At 39.4% G+C, this 11,695-nt stretch overlaps 1 protein-coding gene across 1 annotated transcript; it reads right to left on the bottom strand.

Annotated features, from left to right (window-relative positions):
- Positions 1-2,680: 2,680 nt before the first annotated feature.
- Positions 2,681-3,478, bottom strand: LOC131680155 (uncharacterized). Its single transcript, XM_058960877.1, has one exon. It carries the CDS (start codon positions 3,476-3,478, stop codon positions 2,681-2,683), a length of 798 nt encoding a protein of 265 aa, XP_058816860.1.
- Positions 3,479-11,695: the final 8,217 nt, after the last annotated feature.

Raw genomic sequence — 11,695 nt, 5'->3', positions numbered from 1 at the left:
GAAGTATCTAAATTCAGAATAACAGTCACATCGGTTTCTCGGAGATGGCTAGACCGATTCGACTAAACTTGGCCTCAAATGAAAGGTATTGCGTCCCCGTAAATGGCTATTTAATTTCATACCGATCCGACTTCCGGTTCCGGAGTTACAGGTTGTGGCGTGTGATCACATAGCAAATTGTGATTCAAACCGATACTCCGATGAAAGCAAAAAAGGTAAAAATTTCGCTAAAATGTCTCTCAAACAACTTAAATTTGCTGTTCTAGGTCACCGACGGCCAACCAAACTTTCGTTGACTACATTAGCCACCATAGACGGTTCCGGAAGTGCCCGGGAAAAGCGGCCATCTTTCAAAATTTACGAACTCACATCAGTTTCCCGGAAATGGTTGGGCCAATTTTCACAAACTTAGTCCCAAATGATAGCTATAATATCCCCATAGATGTCTATAAAATTTCGTGCGGATCGCTTATATGGTTCCGGAAATATAGACTAAACCGTCCGGTCACATATGAAATTCCCATAAAAGCCGGAACTCAATTTTTTTTCCAAAGGGGGGACCCCATGAAATTTCAGAAATCGAATTCGTATTTTTGATGCCAAACATCTTTAAAATGCATGAAACGTCGAGATTTTATGTTATCTCGAAAAATTTTTTTTTATAAAGATCGACTTTTTGGGACTTTGCCGATTTTGCACCTTTTTTCAGTTCAATATTACCGTGGCTGTTTTTTCTTTTTCAAAATTTTAGAACTCGAATAATGATTTATTTTCCTGTATATAGTTGTCATGTGATGTATAATAATAAAATGTAATATATGTATTTAAAAGCTTTTAATGAATATAAACAACGCACACATTCTCGTGATTCATGATTGAGAAAGGCACAATTGCACCGCTAGGTGGATTAAAATAGGTTTTTTATTGTTCAATATTCAAACGTGTTAAAATGGATGAAACATTTTGTACATTGATAAAGCAATGAAATAAAACAATTTTAGTAGTTTTAAAGGTTTTCCGAATCTTTTATTCTAGTTGGACACAAATTATACGAATTTTGGTTACTCGAATTTTACAGTACATTGAATACTTTGTATAATACCAATTAACATGTATTTAACAATGAGTATCTTCCCAGAATTAGTTTAAACAAACATTTGAATGAAAAACATTGACATCAATAACTTCATGTGGGTGAACATGCAGGTTATCAAAGTCACCCCGGAATACAAAAACAGACATCAACTTGAAATCATTTTTGGAAAAATAGCTGTAAGCGGACAATTTTATGTAAAACCATCCAATCTTGTTCTCCTTACATCAGTACATGGTTTGAAAATATTAAACTTGAAAAAAATGTGTTGCGTCTAAAAATATGCAATGATTTCTTCGAAAAGTGATCAATGTCACCCCGGTTTACGGTACTTCAAATCCTCGCTCTCCCTTGAGTACTATGGCTCTTAATATTTGAAAAATACTTCACCTTCCAATCCCTTGCTAATTATATGTCGTTACAATATAACCTCTATATTAAAATATACATTCATTTTTGAGAGTGGTCACTCACTCAGGTTAGCACCCAGAAAACGGTTGGCTGAAGTTTGCTTCCAGAAACATTAATTGTATTGCTCTGTGACTTTGTTATATCAAATTTTTTGTCCGCAAATCATTAAGTGAAGAAAATTATTTTTCCATTGTGCAAATTCGATAAAGTTAAAGTTTCTGGATGTAAAATATCAGAACGATTTGTAGTGTTTCTTTATGAAAATGTAAACAGGTCCTTGCTTGACTGATTTAAACCACAGGAATTAATATTTTTGATAGATAATCCAGCAAAAGATTAAACTACTCAACTGATTCGATACAGATATAAACACAGATTTTTCGAGGAGCAAATACAGATGAAAAGATTTTTTAGGACAAAAATACAGATTTAATTTTGGCAACCCTGCCACCCAGCAATCCACTGCCCCGGAGTTTTTCAATGAAAAACGCCATAAGTTTGTTACATTTACGACTTACACGGAAAAATAAAACAACCCGCAGAATAAGTTCTTTTAACTTAAATTTATGTAGTTTTGAGTTTTGCGTCGCTTTCGCACTTATTAGTGTTGTCAAAAACAAAGAGAGACATTCGACTCAGTCGAGGCCTTCCATGGAATAAAGTACCTCTGAGTTGTTTGAGGTATACTCAAAATTAGGTAGATTCAACTTAAATTTAGGCAAGGTTGAGTATAAAAAACCTGTCAATGAGTTGTGGTTTTTGCCGTGGTTAAAGGGAAACTACCTTCAACACGGTTTATCTAATTTTACCTTATTCCACGATACCCCGAGATTGAGTCAAAAGAGCTCAACTTTTGGTAGTTTTTCGTATCCGTGCAGGCTCTCATGAAAGGGTGTCATAATAACAAAAGATTTGTGGCATTTTCATTGATTGCTTCATGTTTTTAAAGTGCATAGGGGAAAGTGAGGCAATATCGCCATGCAGAGGTGTTGAGGTCAGTGTAGCTTAAAAAATAAACAAATTCCACCAAATATACTACGAGTAGAAAGCTAAACGTTTACCCAAGATGATACATTGACCAAAGAACATGTTTTTCATTTTTATTTAGTTTATTTTCAAAATTTCAAAAGTCGAATTTGTGTGTTGATTTTTTTTATAAAGTGGCGAGTTGAGCAGCTATAGGGGGCATAATGAGCATTGTCGAGTAGCACAGGTAGTGGTTGACAATTTGTGCCTAGCATGCGTCGACGCTTGACCGATGCCAGCTATCGGAAGATGGACCTTCTTCCGTTGCGCTTTGATTCGCTGGGAGAATGATTCGGTAACGAAACAGCATTCGCTACCGGAATCTAGCAGCGCACGTGCTGTGTGCTCGCTTCCACTGTCGTCGACAACGATGACTACAGCAGTAGCAAGTAGAATTGCCTTCCGTCCTTGACTAACGGAAGCGAAGCTGGCAGGCTCGATGGTGGCTGACACAGATGCAGTGGGTGGATTGCTGGTAGATGCAGCAGGCGTAGACCTTTCATCTGTGTAGTTGGTTGTCTTCTGACCTGAGCTGGTTGGTTGTTGACTGGAACAAAGCTGAGTATGATGCTTGCCCCGACACTTGCGGCAGGTACTCGTTGACGAACAGTCCTTCGCTTGATGACCCTTCCGCAAGCAGTTCCGACAGAGATGATTGCGACGAACTTCCTTCTCCTTATCCTCCGAACTCATCTTGGAAAACGTCGCGCATTGATAGAGTGGATGATGGTTGTTGCAGACGATGCACTTCCTTGCGTTGAACTGTGCTGCATTGTTACTTGCGACTGGTCGTTGAGAAGGCTTCTTTACTTGGCCGGCAATGGGGACATCTACCGTAGTACTCTGAATGTTCTGCAGCACGGTGACCTTACGTTGGATGAATGACGTCAGGTCCTTGAAACAAATGGCATCCTTCGTAGTCGAAAATTCCTCCCAGTCTCTTCTCATTGTCGGATCGAGGCGAATACTAAGCATCCGAAGCAGTAGAATGTCCCACTATTGGACCTTCTCCCCTAGCTGCCGAAGGACCTTGACTTTGGCCTCGAATTTCTCCACCAGCGAATGCAACTCCAAAGCAGACTCTCTTTTAAGCGACGGGAACTCGAACAGTGCTTCGACATACGATTGTTTCAAGCGCGCTGGGTTTTGGAAATGTTCGATAAGCAAATTCCATGCCACCATAGAATTGTTCGCACTAAGTGGAATAGTTTGAATCAACTTCACCCAATAATGACGAAAGCAAATAGTAGAATTTCTGAATGTTGGAAAGTTCTACTGACGAGTGGACCAGCGAAACGAATAAATCGTGGAAATTTAACCAGCTATCCAAATTTCCACTAAAGTAGTTTTACGTCAGGCAAGCGCACCTGCGATGACGACGAAGGGCCACGACTAGTTGAAGGAGAACTAGAGACACTCGGAACAAAATTTTTATTTTTCGCCAGCAAAAATCCCTTGGTCCGGTAGTAGGCAGACTCAAATTCCGTCCGGATTTTTAGCTGCTCATCCAGATTCGCGCCATCTTGCGATTCCAGTTCCGATTGAACTGTGTTGAGGTCCGCCCAGAGGTTGATGATGCTCTCCAGGCGAACTGTCACTTCGATGGCATCGCGTTCTTCATCGAAGTCGTCGACGAATTTCGCAATGGCGTTGAATGACGTCATCAAGCTCCGTTGTCTCAACTTGAGCCCCTTGATGCGTCTATCGGTGGACATCGTGCGGCGACGGATCTGCAATGCAAAGACCGCGTAGCACAAACGAGGAGAATAAAGGTTTTGGAACCCTAATTACCTGTGAAAGGTAATACGATTGCCTTGTATTTTTAAGTAGCTGCGTCCTCCTCCTTTCGTCACTAGTAGATGAATCCAGTGGCACTTAGTGCAAGCGTTCCACCAGCAGAAACGAGCGACCGAAATTGTCCTATATTATTGCCGATAGCAGCAACCAATTTCCTCCACCGTGTCGTGTGGGTGAATTGAACCACGTCCGGAACGAGCGGTCTGCCTGTCAGCAAACTTGGTGGACCAGTGTAGAACGGAACCGCGTCAGTCAGCAGCAACAGGCGCAAGCACTCGCAGAAGGCAATGAACGGGTTCTAAAATCAGAAGACCGCACAGCTCAAAAGGGAAAATTAACGGGTAATGAAACCCTAATTACCTTAATTAGGCAACTTAAATGCCTTGTATGATGAAATTAAGCAGCAGTCTTCCTCCAGTAACAGCAGTATTGTTATCCGACCGCGTCCCTTTCGCGGACAATTGCAGAGTTGAATGGCGAACCGACCGCGATGGCGATCAGCAAGCGTCAAGAATGGCGGATGGAACGGCGTCCAGCGAGTGTTACGATGGCGGACAAACGGAGTTCGACGTTTATCCGGCTCGAAGGACCAGATGTCGAGTAGCACAGGTAGAGCAGGTAAACTTACAGGTGCGAAATCCGAAGCGGCAGAGCAGAACGGTAAGTAGTACACAATGAAAGTTTCTCTTCACAGGTAAGCGGCAGTACTCGGAGTTTCGACGAGCAAAAAGGTAAGTATGACACTCACGCACTTTATTTATACTTCACTATAACTTATTTATTCTTCTAGCTTAGATTTATTTAATTTTACTACACTACTTTATAATGATTTCGCTTATTTACTTTAAAAATAACTCGGGTTAAAATCGCGAACACTCGCACTCAACCTTACTCCGTATGTTGGTTGACCGTTTTGACGTTTTCCGAACAGCTGATGACTAAGAGGCGCGACCACGGACAGCGCCCCTTTTTATATGCCTTTACCGGGAGCCAGTTGCAGATGATTGCTACCACGGTTTTGGGCATCGATGAAACTCGATGAACGATGGAGCCATTCGTGATCCGCATGCGCCGCTGATATATAGGTGGCGCGCTTTTACAAATTTTCGTTGTGCACGAACAAGCATGATGAGATATTTACCATTAATTCCGATATTGTTTTATAGAAACCCTTTTTTATCAATCATTATTTATTTCACAAAAGAATAATGAAATTTTATTGCCATTTGTATTTTATTATGATTTAAAATTAAAAAAGGGAACGTATGTTGAAACGTATTACGGCGCACAAACATGAAATAGTTCTCCACGGCATTTGTGGAACCATGCAGCACAAGCTGCACATTTATTCCATCCGTCTCCGCTATTAGAAGAACTAAAACAATACCCACAGGCATCACAAAGTGAATCGTTAAAGTTTTCTTTGTTATTTTTTTTTTCGATGCATTTTCTTTGGAATTTCGGTAACTGTCTTGGAGCATCGTTTTTTTGTAATCAATAGTTGCTTAATATTTTTATTCGCCTGCGCAATTTTCAAACGGTTCAGGTATACGTCTGTAGTTAATTCTGCTGCCTTTTGCTTTCGATTGCCTTTAGAGATTTTCCTTCCCTCTATTTTTGGGAGAGGTAGAATTGAAGAAGGTGAAACTGTGAAATTCTGTTCCGCTGTTATTTCGACTAATGTGGATGCTTGCTTGGGACTAGCGACAATATTGCGGTCCTCGTTATCTTCGTGCGACACAATTTCATGTCCACTTTCATCATATCCAAAGAATAATGGTTCTGCATCATCTACCGGACAGTGAAGCTTGGTAGGCAATGATGTATCTGTAACATCCGATGGAGCAAAATCATTTTCCTCGAAAACAAATTTGTTGAGAGGAACAATTCCTAGTTTCCTGAATCCATTCATGGCAATTGATGTTAGCCGAACCCGGGGAAAGATCAACATTGGCGGTACAAAGTGCCCCGTGGCTGACATACAGATGCATGCTGTGGTCAGAACACCTCGTTCGGCTGATGTGGTGCATCCCACTTGCCGTCGTCCCCGAAGTGCCAAGATTTTAGATTTCTTAGTTTGAACCTGTAATAGAAAATTAAATAAAACCTTTGAACGATGTGAAATTATATAATCTATTTTATCGTAACAACCGAAGTTTCATCAACGTTGTAAACCTGACTGGGCAAAAATTTCCCCGAAGAGAATACTTTTTCCAATATATTGAAAAAGTCATTCACAGAAACTTTGTTAAATCCATGTGCTCGAGCTGCCGATGTCGCTTCCGGAGAGCGCAATGACAATTCCGGATGTCGTTTACGGAATCCGTAGAGCCAGCCCAACCCAGCCAATAGACTGGAAAAATCAAAAGGATGTTTGATGCCATTTCGCTCGGCTAACTGATATGCTAGACTTCAGATTTCGCGCGATGTGATGCCATAGAACCGTTCTTCCATACTTAAGATATGTTCCACTGACTCCTGCTCCTGCTGTACCGTAAAAACTGTCCTGAATGCACCCATTCCATCTTGTTCATCGTCATATCTTTTAGATAACGTTGTAAAGTTTGGCGTGGAATACAATATTCGATAGCGGCACGGTTTATCGAAAAACATCCAATTCTTACTGCGTCCATGGCCGCTTTCAAACTTGTTTTGGTCCAGGTTTGACGACGTGAAATGCGCTTATAATCGCGAACCATTTTTCTGCTGCCGAAAACCACAATGTTTACAAATAAGACAGCGTAAAAGAGAGGTTATGTTCGGTAAGAGACTGGCGATATTGCCCCTACTAATGGTGCTCATTTCGCCTCACTTTGTAGTGATGTAGTACAATAACTATTTCTTCGTTAAAAAACTATAAAAAAAAATGTGACTTATTCTTATATATATATATATATTAGAAATAAAGTTCTAGTATTGGAAAAATGCAATCAGGCGCAAACAAAATGAAAACAGAATGCAAAATAGTTATTTGGCAGAAGCTCTAAATTATATCAATTTATCACGCAGAAAATAAATTAGAAAAAATAAAAAAAATTTGGTTTTAAATAACAATTTTCCCGTTTGATATAGTGACAAACAAGATTCAGGTTTGATTCAATCAATACTGTTGGTGGAAATTACCAAATAATTCATTTGTTGGCTTTTCAGTAGTTTCAAAAAAATATTTCGTTTGAAACAATAAAATCATGTTAAGTTTAACCGAACAAACAAGTTGGAAGGAACAAATACAAATCTTTTGTATCAACCGAAGAAGAGAACAACTCAATTTTAGTTTAAATTAAACAAAGATTCTGTTGGTTTTTAACAAAGGGATCAGTTAGATCTAACAAATTTTATTTTGATTCAACAATGTTTGTATTTAAAATGTAAACAGAAGTATTTGTTGAACTAAACCAAATACATGCTTTTGAAAAACGTCCACTTCAGTTTGAAACAGTCATTCGCCACGTTTTTGATACAACAAAACGTTTTGTTGATTCAAAAAGGTCTGATTCTTCTGCGTGATGGTTTCAAACATCAATGGATATATTTGTGGATTCCAAATTTCATTGCATGCAGATTTTGACTTTTATTCATAAAATTGCTTCTACATATAGTAAGCAACTCGGAGCGACAAATGATTTCAGCGCATATTATTCAGTTTTGCTAGATTCAAGGGTGCTCAACTCGCCCCACATGGCGATATTGCCTCACTTTCCCCTATGTTAGTTTTGTATATTGTAAATGTGAACATAGTATAAATATAGAAAAATATTACCTCCGATGGTGCATTATCGCTGACTCGTGGCTTCTTCGGTACCGGAAAGGTACGTATAATAGTTTTAGCAAGCCGGCATTGTTCATCGCATGTTGGGTACCTGTAAAATTGTAAAGTTATTTGTTACTAATATTTTTACTAATATATACCCTTTTTTATCGCAGATCAATCGTTCAAAAGATGTGCATAGAATACGAATCATCCACCGGAGCTCTGCGTCATTTGGTAATATCATTTTATTCAATTTGTTGTACACGATGTGACGAAATTTTATATCATTGATTAGTATACTTCGCAGGTTCTGTAAAAAAGGATGATTTAGCCAACAACACCGAAGAATGTGATATGAACCTATAGGCTCGTGCGGTTTATCAGAAAATACTGATCATCATCTGTTTTGATTGATGCTAGCTAGTGATCAATTACTGCGATGTCGGAGATTTGATGTGGATGGCGTATGAACCAGCGTGTACACTAAGAAAAGAAGGGCAGCCTATATTTAATAGCTGATTTATCCGTCGTGCCATCCCGAGAGCATCGGGAAAAAATTCCGCAAAGGAAGTGCGATTGGAACATTATGACGCACAACGGGTACGTCATAAGATTCGAACGCAAATGTGTCACTTATTGATGCACATTTGTTTTCGGATCTTATTGTGCAGTCGCGTATCAATGCCCCGAACGTTGTGATTCGTCCTTTTCGGACGTTATGTCTCTTGAAGTGTACAAGGCAACGATTTTTTTAATGTCTATAGAAGAATAATTAAAATGTCTGTAGATGGTTATCCTAGTTACACTAGAATATTACTTTCAAAGTTGATTTAGAATAGAATTCTATTGTGAAGGAATCACTCGTATTAGAATACAATTATTCTAGTGCAACTTCGCAAAACACCATTATTCTTTTAAGTCTTTAGACCTCTGGCTACGTCTGTAGGAGGCTATCAAAAGTTTGTCAAATATAGACATGAGTTGCCTTTTCCAGAACTGAATTTGAAACCGAATCTGCCACCGCGCATTCGGGCATACGCCGATACTTTTCTAGCTTTTTAGGCAATGCCTTGATCAAGTTGCGGACTCAGTCGTAGATATATTTCGAATGAGGTCCTTTATCGTTGCCACTATGCCACCAGAAGAGAGCCCACTGAAATAGATAAAAATATCTCATTCAGTATAAGGTTAACATTAATTAACATTAATTATTTTAATGAACAAATTGTTCAATGTATATTGAGTTAGATTTATTATTAATATTTGAACATAGTATATAATGAATAGAGATACTGCAGCCATATACTGCCGCTCCAGTAGGCTCCTAGGCAATCCCATAGCACATAGGACAGTTATGTGTATAGTGATAGATCATGTTTGATTGTAGTTTATATCGCTAAATCGTTAAAAATAATTGAAATTACTAACTAAAATAAACATGTATTTATTTTAAATATAACATATTTTTGAACTGTTTTACCTTGTTTTAGGTATTTTAATTGTACACTGGGAAAATTAACGGGTAATGAAACCCTAATTACCTTAATTAGGCAACTTAAATGCCTTGTATGATGAAATTAAGCAGCAGTCTTCCTCCAGTAACAGCAGTATTGTTATCCGACCGCGTCCCTTTCGCGGAAAATTGCAGAGTTGAATGGCGAACCGGCCGCGATGGCGATCAGCAAGCGTCAAGAATGGCGGATGGAACGGCGTCCAGCGAGTGTTACGATGGCGGACAAACGGAGTTCGACGTTTATCCGGCTCGAAGGACCAGATGTCGAGTAGCACAGGTAGAACAGGTAAACTTACAGGTGCGAAATCCGAAGCGGCAGAGCAGAACGGTAAGTAGTACACAATGAAAGTTTCTCTTCACAGGTAAGCGGCAGTACTCGGAGTTTCGACGAGCAAAAAGGTAAGTATGACACTCACGCACTTTATTTATACTTCACTATAACTTATTTATTCTTCTAGCTTAGATTTATTTAATTTTACTACACTACTTTATAATGATTTCGCTTATTTACTTTAAAAATAACTCGGGTTAAAATCGCGAACACTCACACTCAACCTTACTCCGTATGTTGGTTGACCGTTTTGACGTTTTCCGAACAGCTGATGACTAAGAGGCGCGACCACGGACAGCGCCCCTTTTTATATGCCTTTACCGGGAGCCAGTTGCAGATGATTGCTACCACGGTTTTGGGCATCGATGAAACTCGATGAACGATGGAGCCATTCGTGATCCGCATGCGCCGCTGATATATAGGTGGCGCGCTTTTACAAATTTTCGTTGTGCACGAACAAGCATGATGAGATATTTACCATTAATTCCGATATTGTTTTATAGAAACCCTTTTTTATCAATCATTATTTATTTCACAAAAGAATAATGAAATTTTATTGCCATTTGTATTTTATTATGATTTAAAATTAAAAAAGGGAACGTATGTTGAAACGTATTACGGCGCACAAACATGAAATAGTTCTCCACGGCATTTGTGGAACCATGCAGCACATTTATTCCATCCGTCTCCGCTATTAGAAGAACTAAAACAATACCCACAGGCATCACAAAGTGAATCGTTAAAGTTTTCTTTGTTATTTTTTTTTCGATGCATTTTCTTTGGAATTTCGGTAACTGTCTTGGAGCATCGTTTTTTGTAATCAATAGTTGCTTAATATTTTTATTCGCCTGCGCAATTTTCAAACGGTTCAGGTATACGTCTGTAGTTAATTCTGCTGCCTTTTGCTTTCGATTGCCTTTAGAGATTTTCCTTCCCTCTATTTTTGGGAGAGGTAGAATTGAAGAAGGTGAAACTGTGAAATTCTGTTCCGCTGTTATTTCGACTAATGTGGATGCTTGCTTGGGACTAGCGACAATATTGCGATCCTCGTTATCTTCGTGCGACACAATTTCATGTCCACTTTCATCATATCCAAAGAATAATGTAGCTGCATCATCTACCGGACAGTGAAGCTTGGTAGGCAATGATGTACCTGTAACATCCGATGGAGCAAAATCATTTTCCTCGAAAACAAATTTGTTGAGAGGAACAATTCCTAGTTTCCTGAATCCATTCATGGCAATTGATGTTAGCCGAACCCGGGGAAAGATCAACATTGGCGGTACAAAGTGCCCCGTGGCTGACATACAGATGCATGCTGTGGTCAGAACACCTCGTTCGGCTGATGTGGTGCATCCCACTTGCCGTCGTCCCCGAAGTGCCAAGATTTTAGATTTCTTAGTTTGAACCTGTAATAGAAAATTAAATAAAACCTTTGAACGATGTGAAATTATATAATCCATTTTATCGTAACAACCGAAGTTTCATCAACGTTGTAAACCTGACTGGGCAAAAATTTCCCCGAAGAGAATACTTTTTCCAATATATTGAAAAAGTCATTCACAGAAACTTTGTTAAATCCTTGTGCTCGAGCTGCCGATGTCGCTTCCGGAGAGCGCAATGACAATTCCGGATGTCGTTTACGGAATCCGTAGAGCCAGCCCAACCCAGCCAATAGACTGGAAAAATCAAGAGGATGTTTGATGCCATTTCGCTCGGCTAACTGATATGCTAGACTTCAGATTTCGCACGATGTGATGCCATAGAACCGTT

This window comes from Topomyia yanbarensis, chromosome 2 (genome assembly GCF_030247195.1).
Source record: "Topomyia yanbarensis strain Yona2022 chromosome 2, ASM3024719v1, whole genome shotgun sequence".
In the NCBI taxonomy this organism is placed as follows: Eukaryota; Metazoa; Arthropoda; class Insecta; order Diptera; family Culicidae; genus Topomyia; species Topomyia yanbarensis.
Note: the sequence above shows the minus strand (reverse complement) of the source record. Positions and strands in the feature narration are given on the sequence as shown.